Source organism: Bemisia tabaci, chromosome 3, assembly GCF_918797505.1.
Source record: "Bemisia tabaci chromosome 3, PGI_BMITA_v3".
In the NCBI taxonomy this organism is placed as follows: Eukaryota; Metazoa; Arthropoda; class Insecta; order Hemiptera; family Aleyrodidae; genus Bemisia; species Bemisia tabaci.
This window is the reverse complement of record NC_092795.1, coordinates 60,144,340-60,161,958: the sequence shown is the minus strand read 5'-3', so window position 1 is coordinate 60,161,958 and position 17,619 is coordinate 60,144,340. Positions and strand designations below refer to the sequence as shown.

General features: G+C 40.7%; 1 protein-coding gene across 1 annotated transcript; it reads left to right on the top strand.

The window, feature by feature from the left end:
• The first annotated feature begins 9,118 nt into the window (after positions 1 to 9,118).
• LOC109030765 (uncharacterized) lies at positions 9,119 to 12,259 on the top strand. Its single transcript, XM_072297619.1, has 2 exons — positions 9,119 to 9,404; positions 10,631 to 12,259. The coding sequence occupies exons 1-2, from the start codon at positions 9,134 to 9,136 to the stop codon at positions 10,732 to 10,734; spliced, it is 375 nt and encodes a 124-aa protein (XP_072153720.1). The 5' UTR covers positions 9,119 to 9,133; the 3' UTR covers positions 10,735 to 12,259.
• The last annotated feature ends 5,360 nt before the right edge of the window (positions 12,260 to 17,619 follow it).

Sequence of the window (17,619 nt, the reverse complement as noted above, 5' to 3'; positions counted from 1 at the left end):
CGTTGAGATCGCCGGCCTGAGAGCTAATATTTTTGTACAGTTTTCCTCATTGATTTTGCTCTTATGAAGTCGTCTTTCTTGGACCTTGCTACTAGTCAGGTGGATTGTTAGCATTTTTTGACTAAGTAGCCTTTGTTTATTATGTATTTTGTTGTTAGCAAAAGATTGTTCCCTTTATTCGCGAGAATTGGCGAGCTTTAGTTTTTGGTTGCCCGGCCACTGATTCCTCCTAATCAGTGTCTCTGGGACGAGTTACGTAGAGCGAGCATCCCAACCCGGCGATAGCTAGATTACAGACAAGTTGCGTCTATTTAGCTATTGTCACCTCTTTTGAAGAGAGGCCCGGACCGGACACTGTTGCCTGAGCACGTGCTCCGTGTTTCGTCAGAGTTTTTGTGATCAACCTTGGAGTCCTCAAGCCAAAGCTAAAAAGGCATGTTGAGCCTATGGTTTTGAATCTATGAGCCAACTCCTCGGTGCGATCTTTTGTTGAGTCAATCTTCGAGAGACCCTTAAGACAAGACTAAAAAGGCTTGTTGCGCCTAAGGTCTTGAACCTATAAGGGATCACCTCAAGTGCGACTAAAACCCCCCCCTTTTTGAATGCTCGCGAATTCTCGCGAGTGTTAACAGGTGAACCACGTTGCGGTCACCTATAGCCGATTTTTTGTATTGAGCTGCTAAGAAGAGAGCTAAAGTCCAGATAGCCTTGTTGCGGTTTCTGGCACTTATTTTGAGTTCTTATTCGTCTTAGTCTGGGGGAGGAAAATTCGTGCTTTTGAAGTTTAGTCAGACTGCCATGTTGCGGCATCTGACCCCAATGTCTTTAGTTTTCTCGGGTCGAGTGTTGCAACTATGATGATATACAATTTGATTAGTTTCGCTCTTCAATGCTACTGCAGCTAGAAGCAGCTTTTGTTCGTTGTTTTATTCTGAGTAGCAACCTCACCCATCTTATTGATTTTTGATCAATTTTGATTTAGGTTCTTATCGAACATTTTTGTGGTCCTTCGAGCCGGAGTCCCTAAACCACGCAGGTTACGATCCGCTCTAGTTCTTTGTAGAATTGTCATTTCTTGCCAAATCGAGTTACACTGAAGTAGCCGCATTAGAACTTATACTCTTTGAGTTTTTTGCATAGCAGATTCAACGAGTTACAGTGGACTTACAAACCACCTGTCAATTTTGTAGATTGAATGCTGCACTGTTCCTTGGAACTTTTTGCTTTTTGCTCGGCACAGAGTTGCCACATTTTCGAGATTTTTGATCTCAAAGTTCACTTTGGAACTTTTTTTGCTTTTTGCTCGGCACAGAGTTGCCACATTTTCGAGATTTTTTATCTCATAGTTCACTTTGGAACTTTTTTGCTTTTTTGCTCGGCACAGAGTTGCCACATTTTCGAGATTATTGATCTCATCGTTCCCTTGGAACTTTTTGACTTTTGAATTTTGCTCGGCACCGAGTTGCCATATCCACGAGAAAATAGTTCTCTTTTGCCCTTTTTGAATATTACTGTAATTATTCTAGACTTTAGATTGTTTGAATTAAGTTAGAATATGATGGAATCAGTCACACAGTCAGAACGAAAAATTCAACTGTCATCCACCCGTGCCGCCAGAGAGCGACTTAAGAGTCGAGTAAAAAGGTGCCTAGACCTAGGAAAAAATTTGAAAAATGACCCTACAAAGGTCGACCAATTTAAGGCTCGTTGCTCTAGGATGTCGGAATGCCTATTCGAATTTTCTAACTTGACCGAAAAATGTTATTCTCTTGCCTTAAATATTGACCCCACTAGCGCGACTGAAGAATTTGCAGAAGACACGATACATTTTGAGGAGCTTTACTACGCTATGATGGAAATTTATGATAGTTTTAATAAGCAGCCGCCAGCCGCCGCGCAGCCGCTTGTAAACCTTACTGCAGAGACATCGAGCGCATCGGCACTCCAAAGACACGTAAAGTTGCCACCAATAAAATTGAAACCTTTTGATGGAAGTCAAAAGGAGTGGCGAGAATTTCGCTCAATTTACGAATCACTGATTCATAATGATAATGCTCTGAGTACGACTGCAAAATTTCACTACTTAAAGTCCGTGTTAAGTGGCCCGGCACTGTCAATTATTAAGGAGTTGCCTTTTTCGGATGAAAATTATCTCATAGCTTGGAATGCCTTGGTTAGGCGTTACACCAATAATAGGCTAATTGGAGCCGAACTTTTGAGTAAAATGTTGAAGTTTCCTGCGATTAAAAAGGAGACTTCAAAGGATTTGACGAATTTTGTTGCAACATTCAGCGAATGTCATGCTGCGTTGCAAGGATTACCTATTGCCGATCTTGCGGATTTCATAATTTTGCAACAAGCCCTCCAATGTCTCCCTTATGGCCTTCAACGGACCTTTGAAAGATCGATGGAGGATACTGAAATTCCCAAAACTGAGGATCTGATGAAATTTGTACGTCATCAAATTAGAATTGTGGAACTTTATCGTCCTGATGATTATAAAGAAAAGGATAGTTACGGAGAAAAAAAGACTGACAAGTCTGCCGCAAATCAAAAGAAGAGTTTTGTCGCCGGCGTCTCCCCTAAGGAATCCAAAAAACCCTTCTGCCCAAAATGCGAAAAGGCTCATTTTTTGTATAGATGTCCTCGTTTTTTGGCTGAAAGCTCGGACAGGAGATTCTCGTTTGTCAAGCAAAAAAGACTTTGTTATAACTGCCTCAGTAATTTGCATTTGTTGCCAAATTGTGAGGTACAGGTCAAATGTCGAACTTGCAAGGAACGTCATCATTCCCTGTTACATTTGAACCAAACTTCCCCGTCTCCCTCTAATAAAGATTCAGAGCATAAAAACTTAAAGGATAAATCCGAGACTGACAGCACTGGCGGTCACAATAAATTAGTTTCGACCACTGCAACAAGTTTGACTACCAGCACATCAGAGATGGTTTTGCTCGGTACTGCAGTAGTTCATATTAGAGGGAAAAATAACAAATTTTTCAAGGTTCGATCGGTGATTGATCCAGGTTCTATGACGTCATTAATTACGCAAGAATGCAGTAAACGACTTGGGCTCGTACCTACCCAGACAGACTCAACGTTGACTGGCGTGGGGGAGAAGCCTATGCTAGAGGTTGAAGGGCAACCACTTGTGTAATCAAGCCAATTTTTTCACCGTCACCTGCCTTAAGTACTACCGCCCTGATAATACCGCGCATCACCTCGAACCTACCAATTGCACCAGTGCCAAAATACCTTCGCGAAAAATTTAAGGATCTTACCTTAGCCGATCCTGACTATTTTTTACCCAAGGAATGCGAATTTTTGATTGCGGCTGATCTCTTCCCAAAACTTTACACTGGCGGCAGAATTGAATTTGGTGATTCTGAGCCCACTGCTTTAGAAAGCATTTTTGGTTGGGTGATCACCGGAAAATATCAATGCCACACGGTAAGTCCGCGGACTACATTGTTGACAAATTTACATGACCAGACCGACCAGCTCTTGCGAAATTTCTGGGAAGTAGAAGAAATCAAGGTAAAAATCCCTGAAAACCCGGAGGATGAATTTTGCGAAAATTTGTATAGAGAAAAGCACCATAGGGATCCGTCTGGTCGCTATGTTGTGCCAATTTTGCTCAAGCCCGATCATGCCAAACTTGGTGCTTCGTATGATCTCGCCCTTTCACGTTTTTTGAGCGTCGAAAGAAGATTAGATAAAAATCCTGAATTGAAACAGTCATACTCTGAATTTATGACGGAGTATGAAAATTTAGGTCACATGGCTCCCGTACCTGCATCTCAGCAAGGAAAGGCGGAATATTATATCCACATCATTGCGTCATCAAACCATCGTCAACTAGTACTAAAGTTCGAGTAGTTTTTGATGCTGGAATGAAAACTACTTCGGGCGTTTCGCTGAATGATATTCAATTTGCCGGCAAAAAATTGCTCCCAGATATTATTGATATTTTATCACGTTTTCGTCTTCACAAAATTGTATTTTGTACTGATGTATGTAAGATGTTCCGACAAATTTTAATTTTACCTGAACACCGAAAATATCAACACATATTGTGGAGAAGTGATAAAAATCAGCCCATTCAGGAATTTGAATTAAATACCGTTACATACGGACTTACTAGTTCTCCATTTTTGTGTAATCGCACGGTGACATGCCAGGTACCCGAGGACTACGAAGAAATATATCCGCAGGCGGTTGATACTTTCAGAAAACAAACCTTTGTCGATGATATTTTAGATGGTGATGATGATGTGCCCAAAGCCGTCAAGAAGAAAGACGACTTATTGGAAGTAGCTAAAGCAGTCGGCTTTACGCTGCTCAAATGGGCAAGTAATAGCCCTGAGTTTTTAGCGACCCTCCCCCCGGAATGCATTGAAACAACTTTTGATATCACTGATGAAAGTGATTTATTAAAACTCTTGGGCATGCAGTGGCAAGCCACACAAGATTTTTTTTCATTCAAATTCACTGTTTTGGATCCAGTGTATACAAAACGTGGAATTTTGTCCACATTTGCCAGAATTTTTGACCCCCTTGGGTTCCTTGCTCCTTTGACAAGCAAAATAAAAATTCTGTTTCAGAGACTTTGGATAATAGGTCTAGACTGGGACACGTCATTGCCAGCACTCTGAAATTAGAGTGGAGCCAAATTTTTGAATCGCTTCCGCTCCTCTCTAAACTTCGGATACCACGCTTGGTGGTGATCCCAAATTATACCCGTGCAGATTTGATCGGCTTCTCGGACGCTTCATCGCTAGCTTATGGAACAGTGATATATTTAAGGACCGAAAACTTGGAAAATCGTGAAGTAAAGGTCTCACTGGTGCTAGCAAAATCAAAGGTAGCACCGGTAAAAACAATTTCGATACCTCGTCTTGAATTGTGCGGTGCTGTCCTGATGTCAAAGGCACTCGAAAAGGCTCATAAAATGTACAGAGATCAGATTGAAATTCAGAGTAATGTCACCCTTACTGACTCGGAAGTGGTTTTATCTTGGTTAAAAACATTACCTTGTACTCTAAAAACATTTGAAGCGAATCGTGTCACTTACATTCTGGAAAGGACGGAGCCGCAGATGTGGCAACATGTTTCGACCGACCAAAACCCAGCAGATATAATTTCGCGTGGGTGCCACGTTTCTGATCTCATAGACAATATTTTTTGGTACCAAGGACCAACCTGGTTGATGAGGCCCATGGATGAATGGCCCATAAAAATCCTTACTACTACGCATCAAATGCTAAAGAAGGCTTGAAAAATAACCAGGAATTTACTTGTCTATCTACATTACGCCTCCAGTATGATTTTTTAATGAATAATTATTCATCTTGGACCAAGTTAAATCGAATTACAGCGTGGATTTTACGCTTTTCAATTAACTCACGTCAAATTGACCCCGAAAACAGAAAATCGGGTGAATTATCTGTCCTTGAACTAAGAGAAGCTGAATTTGCACTTGTGCGTATAACCCAAAAATTGTTCTTTGAAGACGAACTACGAAAATTGAGTAAAGGGCTAGTATTGTCTCGCTATTTACAAAAATTAAACCCTTACCTGGATGAAAAAAATATCCTCAGGGTGAGGGGTAGATTGACTAATGCAGATTTGCCAGAAGAGCAAAAGCATCCTATTTTATTGCCCAAGAAAGCAAAATTGACAGAACTATTGATTGATTCTTATCATCAAGATTATTTGCATGTTGGCCCGAGAACGCTTCAGTCGTTACTAGCTAGACGTTACTTTTGGACCAAAGACACGTCGCTTCGAAAAGCTAGATTTGTAAAATCCTACATATGCCTCTTCATCTGTCTTGCAACAAAGGCTGTTCATTTGGAACTAGTATCTGAAATGACGACACCAGCCTTCCTCGCAGCTCTTGATCGATTTACAGGTCGCCGTGGCTTACCACGTGATATTTACTCGGATCGTGGGTCAAACTACATCGGTGCTAGGAATTATCTGAATGATATTTCTAGATTCTACCGCAAACCTGAAAATCAAAAAGAAATTGAGGCCTACTGCTCTAAACAAGGAATTTCTTGGCATTTCCTGCCTGCCCAAGCTCCAAATTTTGGTGGAATTTGGGAAAGTGGGATTAAATCCACCAAACATCATTTAAAAAGAGTGATTGGAGATCAGAGACTGACCTTTGAAGCCTTCAGCACCGTTTTATCGCGGTTGAGGCCATATTAAATTCAAGGCCCTTGTGTGCCCTCTCGGATGACCCCACAGAAATCGATGTTCTGACTCCGGGGCATTTTTTGATCGGGGCACCTCTCTTAGCACAGGCAGAGCGCGATCTCTCAGATGTCTCCCTCAACCGGCTGTCACGCTGGGAATTATTGACAAGACTTTCCCAGTCATTTTGGAAGCGCTGGCAGCGTGACTATCTCCACACTCTGCAGCAACGCACCAAGTGGAATGTTCCCACGCGGAACCTGGCTGTTGGAGATATTGTCATTATCTTAGATCCGAACTGTCCTCCGACGCACTGGGCGCTCGCCCGCGTGCTCGAACTTTGCCCAGGACGAGACAATGTGGTCCGAGTCGTGAAGGTCCGGACGTCTACCGGCGAGTACACGCGCCCGGTAAACAAATTGTGCCCCCTCCCCGCGGCCACCGCCGAGGAGGAAAACGAGGACCACGGTGACTGACTGCAAGTTGAGCGGCCAGTCGCCTCCTGAAATCAGTATTCAAGCTGAAACGGGTGCTCTCCGCAACCTTCGCGAAGTTCTTGTTCTCCCCTTTCTTGTTTTTTTGTCTTGTCTCTCTCTCATTAAAAATGAAGCCCCTACGCGTCCCCGAAGAGGATCTTACGTCTCTTAACGCCCCACTCAAGGTCTCAGATAGGATAGTAAATAGTTTTTTTCACATCCTCCTGTGCCACTCTGTTAATTTTGCCCTTCCCCCGTTCAGTTTTGTAGATTCGCTGGTGTGGTCTGTGTTTCGGGAGAAGGGTTTTTCGGCGGCTTCGAAGGTTTTTGCGCTCGCTAGGAAAAATGTTGATTTTGTTTTAGTGCCTTTTTTTGATTTTTCGGCCGAGCACTGGTCCTTGGCAATTTTAGAGTTGAGAAGCCAACGGATTACGTGGTACGACAGTCTCGGCCTCTTTAATAGTTTAAATGCTCATCATCTGAAGGCTCTTGCAGCCTATTGGTTGCAAGACAGTTCGGTAGTGTCTTGGCCGGTGCAAGTTGAGACCGAGCCAAGGCAAAAAAACGCAGTTGACTGCGGAGTCTTTGTTTGCCTTCGAGCTCTTAGTGCTGTTGATTCAAGTTACAATTTCGAGTCCAAAGAGTGTATGCTTCAGGAGCGCCAGTTTTTAAAAGAAGTTTTGTTGGAAGGTATCATAAACCCCTTGCTCCCGTCCGACCCTTGTTTAGACCCTTGTTTCGACCCTCTGATAACTTTTCGAGATCAAGTATTTCATTTGTCAGACATTAATCCTGATTCACTTAGTGCCCTCCATAAATTTTCTCTCAACTGGCACACTCGTAGTGTTCGTAAAATTCGTCATCCCTTTCGCTTGCGACTCAAAGATGACTCCAAAATCAGTATCAAACCGGGAGAGATTTTCGATTTTTTGAACTTGATCAAGCATGAATGAATTTACAGAGCTTTTTTCTTGAATCTAGATTTGACTTGAATTTTTACACCCCATATTTTCCATATTTTTTGTTAAAATTTTTTAAGGAAAATTTTGGTGAGGGGTATGTTCCGTATTCGCTATATTTTTGATTAGCATTGCTTGAGTAGTTTAGCTTTCAGCCGATAGATCGCGTTGAGATCGCCGGCCTGAGAGCTAATATTTTATGTTTTTATGTTTACCTCACCCATCTTATTGATTTTTGATCAATTTTGATTTAGGTTCTTATCGAACACGTTTTCTTCAAAATTATGGTCTTGTGTAGGACGAAAATCTCTTAAGATCCCTGAGAACGAAATTTTTCGCCAGATAGAATAGAAGAAAACAAGTCATCAATTAGCTGACTTTTTAGCAACCTCTCTAAACCAAGTCCATACAAACCACCAAAAAAACAAAATATGATGTTGGAATGACGAGAGAGGAAATCCTTGGTGTGTAGCACCGACTTTCTGATGTTAGTTCTTAGTTTTTGCAGGTCAGGACCTGCAAAAACCACCTGGTATCCAGGGATACCATTGATTTGCCACTCGATGGCTAAAATTCGAAACCAAATCCGCTCGCGATGTAATTGGTACTCTTCTCGCCATACCCCTCATAATTTATCTTCGGAAAAGTAGCCAAACCGCCTTGATTTTTCTTTTCTATGAACAGGATATTCTAGCTCTGTATAGATTTCAAGCTGTAAAATTGGCTTGATTCTCTCCGAAAAAATTAAGTGGGAGCGAAACTTTGAGATATCGCAATGGAGATACGTGGTTCATCGCATTTTAGCCATCACAACCCTCCATTCAAAGTCACTTATTTTGAGGGTGGTGAAAAATAAGCTTACATTTTCCAAGTGAATAGCACTTATTAAAACGGAACCAAGAGCATTCGAATGTCGCAGTGATTGTGCATTTTTTTTACCTTGCAAATATAAACTGATCATCTAATCAAGTTTTATCTTTACTTCCAATAAATTATAAATTCAATACGAGAATTACCTACGTACAATTAATTTTTTACAGGATTTGAGTAATATTATTGCAAAGAACGTAAATTGTACAATCCTAGCCACATTGGAACGCTCTTGTTTCTTTTTTGCAAAATGCAATCCAAGTATCTTTTATTTTTTACAAAGAAATGGGTCGCATTTAGCCGGAAGGAACCAGGTGTAACACACCTGGAACACACAAGGAACTCCGAACAGGTTGTAAAAATGTTGCTTCTAATAATTATCTATAAAAACTCACAGAGAATAGCGATTGCTTTGGCTTCCCACCAAAAAATCATTGATTTTAAAGGAAAACAATTGTGTAAGTTGTACTACTGTACCTACATATTTTTAAAAGAAAAGGATCAGTTGCACGATTTTGAAAACACTGTAATAGCGCTGGTTCTTTTTTGCTAAATGCGATCTAAATTAAACATCCATTGCTAGAATTTCGTTTTTTTCTTTCTCTTGTATAAGCCAATCGATAGCGTCTCATGGTTCATGATCTGTTGCTAGCTTATTCGTGTCATGGTCACTGGACCGACGATAACACGTCGTACCTGATAGCATTGCCTTTAAGTCGGAACTCGACTGGCGCCAGGAGGTACTGCTTCGTTATCTACAACACAGCCGAGGGAGGCGGCGGCAGTGGAGGAGGCGGGAGCCCTAATCTCCAGGTGACCAGTGTTACGGAGACCTGTCACCGCAACATCATCGCCAACGGCCACTCGAATAACTCCTGGGCCTTCAACATCACGCCCCATGGTAAGGAAGAGCCCCCATTTCTTCTTTGCTATCGTCCCAGGAATTGCATCACTATAGTCAGTTCCAAAGCTCTTTCAATGTTGCCACCGAAGCTAGAATTCCTCTAACACATTTTGGTTAAATTCCCTGGCACTGGAAGGTATGCCAGATGGCTAAAAGACATAATTAGAAATAGTTTTCGGGCAAAATTTGTCGGTCGAAACGTCAAAACCATTCAAGATAGCAAATAAAGGTGACTTAAAAAAATGTTTCCTTGACATTTTCGCCAGTTTCCCTGACATTTCCTGACCAAGGCAACCCTGTCTTTCTCACACTCCCTGTCTCTGCCCGTGTGAAAAACTTCCTTGAGGAAATTGTCTTCAGTCTTCCGTGATTAAAGCAGGAATTAATTCAAGCCTCCCGAGACAAAGGCATTTTGAAAAAAAATGACTCGTCCTCGCAATGCAGCGAACTGCTATACTGCCAGTGCTAAAGGAAAACGCCGCATGAGTCGCCAGACGTTGCCAAATTTCTTTGGATAAAAACGGATTTTCCTGGAAATCTGAGAATATTTTTTCTCCGGTTTTTAAGAGAATTTTACGATCAGGTTTAAATTTCTGAAAATTTCAAGAAAAAATGAATCATAATTTGCCTTAGAAAACTAAAATTTTATTGGAGGAAATTTGACAACTCTCGAATGTTCATACGGCGTTTTTCCGTAGCACAGCAGCACAACAGTCCGGATCACTTTTAGGTCAAACGGCCATAAAGTGTTGGATAATGGCTAACACGGTGGCTACATGTTGAAATATGCTTTCAAAGATTTAGTTTTCAGTTCTCAGAAGAAAAAGTAACTTGCAATGTCTTTGAATACAAATGATAAAATGATTGCCTATTTATTTACATGAAGGCAAATTATGCTATTTGATCGTGGCATAGTGTAGTTTTTCCCTTCATTGTGGTGGTTATGCAAAACTTGGTCTGTATATGTTAAAATAGATCCTCCAAGTTTCACTTTTGTGCCTCACGTTTTGACAAGGGTGGAAGTTCCTTGCCGGTTTAGATATGTACCTAACCCCGGGAACGAGCTCAGTACAATAATTGAACTTATAGTTAATGGTCGGAAAACCAACAAACAGAAAAATAAAGGGAGAAAACTGAAATAATTAAAAAAAATATATTGCTTTTTGATTTACTGAAACATGCCAAAAATTACTGATCAACAATTGTCTTTTGATTTCTTCCAGGGCAATGTAGTGATTCAGGAAGCAGAAGCAGCATTTCAGACGTAGTGACGCACCTTTCATGGATTCTAATCAATTTAATTCTTATCAGGCTGATTGGTAGATGATGGTAAATGGATTTGTAATGGACTTATGATCAAAAAGTGCTTGACCAAAAATACTTAACTTAAGATTGTTATTGACATTTTGAGGGTTGGGGCGGGGGGTGGGGTCGGTAAACCAGTGATAAGGTGGAGTGCGCCAGCTAAAAGCTAGTTGCATGCTCTTTTGTTTAGGAAATATTGTTTCTCACCTTTTTTTTAAAAAAGAAAAAAAAATGAAAATTTTGATCGATTGGATCATTGTATAGTTATTATATTGACTTTTTTTACCGCATTAAATGTTGATTTTCTGTAAACCAATATCATTATAAATGATGTTAATCATGAGTCATGTTATTGAATAGCATGTTATACAGTTTCTAAATTTTCTTCTGTTACTATGTTGCTTATTTACAAATTGTTCTTCTATTTTTATTTTTGCGTAGTTCTTCAAATTCCACGGTGGAAAACATTACTATTGAATATTTGCAGGAGATACTGAAGTCAAATTTTTTAAATAATATTTTATCATGCAAAACCCTGAGAACAGGGATGCAGAATGTAGATGGAGTATGAAAATACTATAAATCATTAGGTATCACACCAATATTCCCTAGAAAAATAATGAAAATAAATGAGTTTCCTTGCGTTCTCAAAGTTAAAACTCTTGTTGAAATTCATCAAGATGAAAGAATTTTTTGTATCTGTATAGAACAAGGCTTTTGCGTATGGAATATTTTTGTAGCCTCATCCTCTATTCATCTTATACAGTTGATGCCATGTGAAATTAAAATTCACTTTCTAACAAGAGGAAAATTTGCGTCCAAAAATTATCAGAGTTTTAGAACTTACTGAAATATTTTCCTAATACCTCAAAACTTGGTGGGTGAATATCAAGTTCATGGAAAATTTCCAAAGAATGAAAAAAATAAAAAACATACCTAAAAATAATGAAGCACTGGTGGGAAATACAAATTGCGCAGCGAACAAGGTACCATTCATCAACTGATTTGGAACCTTCACAGTGAAAGTAGGCCCAAGAGCAACTTGAGATGTGATTTCAATAATCGATGACAAAATATTTTAACGAGTACAGGTAGGTATCCATGATGGGCTGAATGTAACATTCATGTTATTCTACACCATTCTGTTGCATGTAAATTAAAGGCAGTGCATTAAAAGTCTCAGCTTTGATTTCAAGGTACTGCAAAACTAGTCGGATTTTTGATTTGATAATTAGAAAGTCACTTCCTTGTAAATATTCTTAGTTCTTCTTTAACAAATTTCAGAGTAAGAAGCACGTGCCACATGTAGTTTACATGGGTATTTAGGCTGATGTTGTAAATATGTGTACGTAATGATTGTATCATAAACTTCTTTTTAATTGTAACCAAAGTTTCACCATTTGCCCTAATCACGTTTACTATACCACGAATTTTTATTTTTTAAAATGATTTGTAAATTTCGTAACTTTGGAGGTAAACATAAGAATGATGTTCTAGTGATGTTAACTGAATATCTAATGTATAAAACATTATTCATTTTACACAAACTGGCCTTCTCATTTTCCGTCACTTTTGCTTTTAATAAATTTACCTATGATGTAAATCCTGCCGAAAATATTTGGAATCAACTTACGGCACACGCATTAGTGCTCAGTGCAAAAAGAGCAATTTACTCAGCTATTTTCAAGACTTCTACTGCCCCTTAATCATTTAAACTCCTAGCTTTTTCCGTGCAAACATTTCGAATTCGTGAGTTAAAAAACGCTGGCTCCGCGAGTTTATATATTAGAGCCGAACACAGAGCGGAGCGGCGTGATGCCGGCGTGAAATGCGCGCCTACAAACCTAACTGGATACTTCACGCATTGCGCAATGCTTGAAGTATCCCCTTAGGTTTGTAGGCGCCATCGCACGTTTTTGAGCTGACCGGCCGCCCGCCACGCTACGGCGCCTGCCTCAAGCAACTATTTATCACAACAAAGGTGTTGCACAGTATCATACAAAATTGAAGGCACTCCCACATATTAAGAAACACAGGCATTCTTCAAGAGAACGGAGCCTCCTTGGAAAATACATCGAGATACTACGGCACAAAAAGAGAGCATGCAGTTTTGAGCATGCTTGAATGTCCACAATTATTCGCGATTGTCAGGACGGTCGACGCCTGGAGCCTTCTGGGCTAGTAATTCGTACTCCTAGACTAATTTTACAGGGGACTAGCTTCATTTCAGCCTGATCAGAGAACTTTCGATTTTGACCCCTTTTCAGTCCACGTTATCCTTTCGATTTTTCCGTTCGATCGTTTTGAATATCGGCGATTATGTGCGATTGTGAGGAGTGGAGAATTTTGGACAATAGCAGTTATTGTTTCTCCATGCATTAATAGAACGTTACGAAAAATCTTCTCTCTAAAGATAAGGTCCTTTACACAGATTTAGTTACTTCTTTCTATCATGGCCGGATTAAGGGGGTGGCCACATGGCGGCAAATTTAGGGGGCGGCAAATTTTGCAATTTTCTTTAATGTAGGTATAAAAAAAATCGGATTCAGAGAAAAAAAATAATCAATGAGAAAAGGAGGCAAAATCTCTTTTTCCTGAGAGTACAGTAATTTCGATTTTTTTCTTTTTTCGGAGACAGCATCTTTAATTAGTCGAGTTAAGAGAGGAACTAAACACGCAAATTGGCCTGGAGCTCAGCGCAGAGAGGAATGATAACGAGGACTTGAAAAGAAAAGGACAAGCCCTCGGCGCGGCGGTCGGCATGTAACACATAAAAGCGCCAACAAGACTGCATGAATACTTCACGCATTGCGCCAAACAGTGATATCAGCGCGGCGCAACAACTTACAACAACAGGGGTTACATGGACTAAAATTCGGGGGTCAAAATCGAAAGTTCTCCGATCGGGCTGAAATGAAGCGAGTCTCCTGTAGAATGAGTCGAGAAGTCCGAATTTCTGGTCCAAAACGCTCCACGAGTCGACCCGTCCTCACTATCGCGGATAACCGCGGATATTCGAGCACGCTCGAAAGGATCAAAACGCTCGTTTTTGACCGTTTCTCGGTTCAGGAAGCCTCGCCGCGTCTCGGGACCGTGCGCAATCGATTCTACGCCTCAAACTACGTAGGATTCGACACTAATCTCGAAATTTTTTTTCCCGTCCAAAATCGAGAAAAATCGACAGGGGTTACATGGACTAAAATTCAGGGGTCAAAATCGAAAGTTCTCCAATCGGGCTGAAATGAAGCGAGTCCCCTGTAGAATGAGTCGAGAAGTCCGAATTTCTGGTCCAAAACGCTCCACGAGTCGACCCGTCCTCACTATCGCGGATAACCGCGGATATTCGAGCACGCTCGAAAGGATCAAAAACGCTCGTTTTTGACCGTTTCTCGGTTCAGGAAGCCTCGCCGCGTCTCGGGACCGTGCGCAATCGATTCTACGCCTCAAACTACGTAGGATTCGACACTAATCTCGAAATTTTTTTTTCCCGTCCAAAATCGAGAAAAATCGACAAGGGTTACATGGACTAAAATTCAGGGGTCAAAATCGAAAGTTCTCCGATCGGGCTGAAATGAAGCGAGTCCCTGTAGAATGAGTCGAGAAGTCCGAATTGCTGTTCCAAAACGCTCCACGAGTCGACCCGTCCTCACTATCGCGGATAACCGCGGATATTCGAGCACGCTCGAAAGGATCAAAAACGCTCGTTTTGACCGTTTCTCGGTTCAGGAAGCCAAGCCGCGTCTCGGGACCGTGCGCGATCAATTCTCGCCACAACTACGTAGGATTCGACACTAATCTCGAAATTTTTTTTCCCGTCCAAAATCGAGAAAAATCGACAGGGGTTACATGGACTAAAATTCAGGGGTCAAAATCGAAAGTTCTCCGATCGGGCTGAAATGAAGCGAGTCCCCTGTAGAATGAGTCGAGAAGTCCGAATTGCTGGTCCAAAACGCTCCACGAGTCGACCCGTCCTCACTATCGCGGATAACCGCGGATATTCGAGCACGCTCGAAAGGATCAAAAACGCTCGTTTTTGACCGTTTCTCGGTTCAGGAAGCCAAGCCGCGTCTCGGGACCGTGAGCGATCAATTCTCCGCCACAAACTACGTAGGATTCGACACTAATCTCGAAATTTTTTTTCCCGTCCAAAATCGAGAAAAATCGACAGGGGTTACATGGACTAAAATTCAGGGGTTAAAATCGAAATTTCTCCGATCGCGCTGAAATGAAGCGAGGCTTCAGTAGAAAGAGTCGAGAAGTCCGAATTTCTGGTCCAAACCGCTCCACGAGTCGACCCGTCCTCCCTATCGCGGATAACCGCGGATATTCGAGCATGCTCGAAAGGATCAAAAACGCTCGTTTTTGACCGTTTCTCGGTTCAGGATGCCTCGCCGCGTCTCGGGACCGTGCGCAATCGATTCTACGCCTCAAACTACGTAGGATTCGACACTAATCTCGAAAGTTTTTTTCCCGTCCAAAATCGAGAAAAATCGACAGGGCATAATCATGATTATAGGACATTTCGTCCACGATTTTTTGTCCGCGCACCTGTTTTTTCCAGTATTTTACGTCCACGCGTTTTTTCGGCACGGGAGTTTTGGTCCACGTGACAGTTGAGACCCAAAGTTAATTGGCCCACATGTAAATACAAACCACCATTGCTCACGACATTTTTGGATGAAAATGTATATAATGTCTTGGAAGAATGAGGGTTTGCTTGTTTTTTTTTTGTTTTGTCTGTTTTGGTCCAACGGAGAATAATATATAGTTGAGAGTTTTTGGTATAAAAATGGGGGGTGCGTCAATTCCATGAGACAAAATTCACTAAAACCTCTCTACACCTCTTTGGTGTGACAGGACTTAATTATCTTTCAAGAAATTCCCACCTCGTTATACCTGAACCGGATAAACCTCTATATTTGCCTCAGTTAAAGGCTCTTAGATTTTTCCTACGATAAGTATACGACAAGTAATCGATAAGTATCGATAAGTATCGATACGTATCTTGATTTATTTTGCGAGGAAAGATCTGTACTTTTAGAGAATGCCTGTCATTCTTAATACGTTCAATTTCGTATAATACTGTGCAACACCTCTGTTGTGAAATAGTTGCTTCAGGTGCCGCCGCACGGCGCACGCTGTGGTATTTGACCGAAAAACCTGGCCAAAACCTCAATTTTAAATTACTTTTTTTTTTTGGAAAACCAATGTGTTATTCAAAATCTACACTGTTTTTTACTCTAGAAGACATGTACGTGCTATTTTTTGAGTGGCTCAATTTCCCGCGAAGAGACCACGAAGTTACCTATTTCTCAGCGATTATTTTGATATGTTTCGGCGCGCTACTCGTCGATCAGTTTACTTCAACTGTGCGGCCATAAAAGGGAAGTTCGGCGATATGCAACACATTTTTAGGGGTATATTCGACACAACTAAACACAGTATTTTCGAAATTTCCTTTTTTAGTGATTTCCACAGGAGGTTGAAAAGTGATGTAAAAGTAAACGTTTTTTTCGAAATCCAGAGTCCGATTTCTTTTTGCGCTCAAGCGATTTAAGGCGGAATGTTATAGTCCAAAGTGGGTATTTTCAGTATTCAGGGGTGACAGACTGAGGAAAACTGAGGAAATTGAAATTTTTGACCTTAAAGATGGACTTTTGAGCGATTTTCACAAACATGAATGAGAAAAATTAAATCGATACTAACAACTGACATTGTATTTTTCCAACAGCTCGGACCCATTTAGTAACAAACTAGAGGCTTATGGGGCTGCTTCGCAGCCCCTTATTTTTCATGTACACCTTTCCCTTTCACAAGTCTTTTTTTTTATTTATTTATTTATTTTTATTTGATTTTCTGGTTTGCTTTGAATTGGTCCTAATTTTTTCTTTGAAGTAATAACGCATTTTTTCAAAAATTGTAAGTTAATTTTGTAAACTTTAAATTAATTTTTTTTTAAACCTTCATACGAACTTACTTCTTCTTAAGCTTTTACCTTTGTTTTTAAACTAAGTTTTAAGTATCGGTTTTTTAATCTTCTAAATACTTTACTCTGTTTTCCTTTTAATTATTGCTTCTTCTTTTTCGATTTCTGCCCTGTTTTTTGCCAATTTTTCCTTCAACTCTTCTCTCCTTCGTTCCTCCTTTTTTCTTTTCTTCTTTTTTTCTTCTTTTTCTTCTTCATTTTCTGCTCCCTCTTTTTCTTCTTCATTTTCTGTTCCCTCTTTCTCACGTATCTCCATTGCGGTGTTTCAAAATTTCCGTTCTGAAATCATCTCTTCCCTGAGAAACATAATCCAAATGTACGACTTTAAATTTTGAACCAAATCTTCTTCTATCGAATACGAAAAATCATGGAGATGTTAAGTTTTATGTTGACCAGCTGCATGAAAGAAAAATAAAATTTCTAAGGAAGTCTGCAACGTCGCAAAAGGAGGAACGTCGTCTCTCATTTTGCCCAAAAATATGTATGTATAAAATTGAAGGCATTATGACTGGCCTCTCTCAACTTTTATTCGTATGTAACGATATACAATGGGACGCGTTTGCTACGGCGCCTTGATACAACTATACAACCTCGACGGATGTCCGTATTGCGTTCAAAAAATTGAAGGCGTTTTGACCTCCTACACATAGTACTTGTAGTTGATTCGATCGACAAACGCGTTGGTCGGCGGTGACGGGGACTTGATGCATTTTTTTAAACTTGATGGATGTCCGTATCGCACCGACTGATGCCGCAATCAGACGCTGAATTTAGCACCTGAATGTGGAGGTCAACAGTCATCGCCCAACGGCTGAAATTTAGCAAATTCGAGTTATTTTCATCCAGATGTGTATCAAATCTACTCGAATAGTTCAGACGATTTCAAAATTGGTCCGATGGTTGCTGAGAATCGTTGCTGCC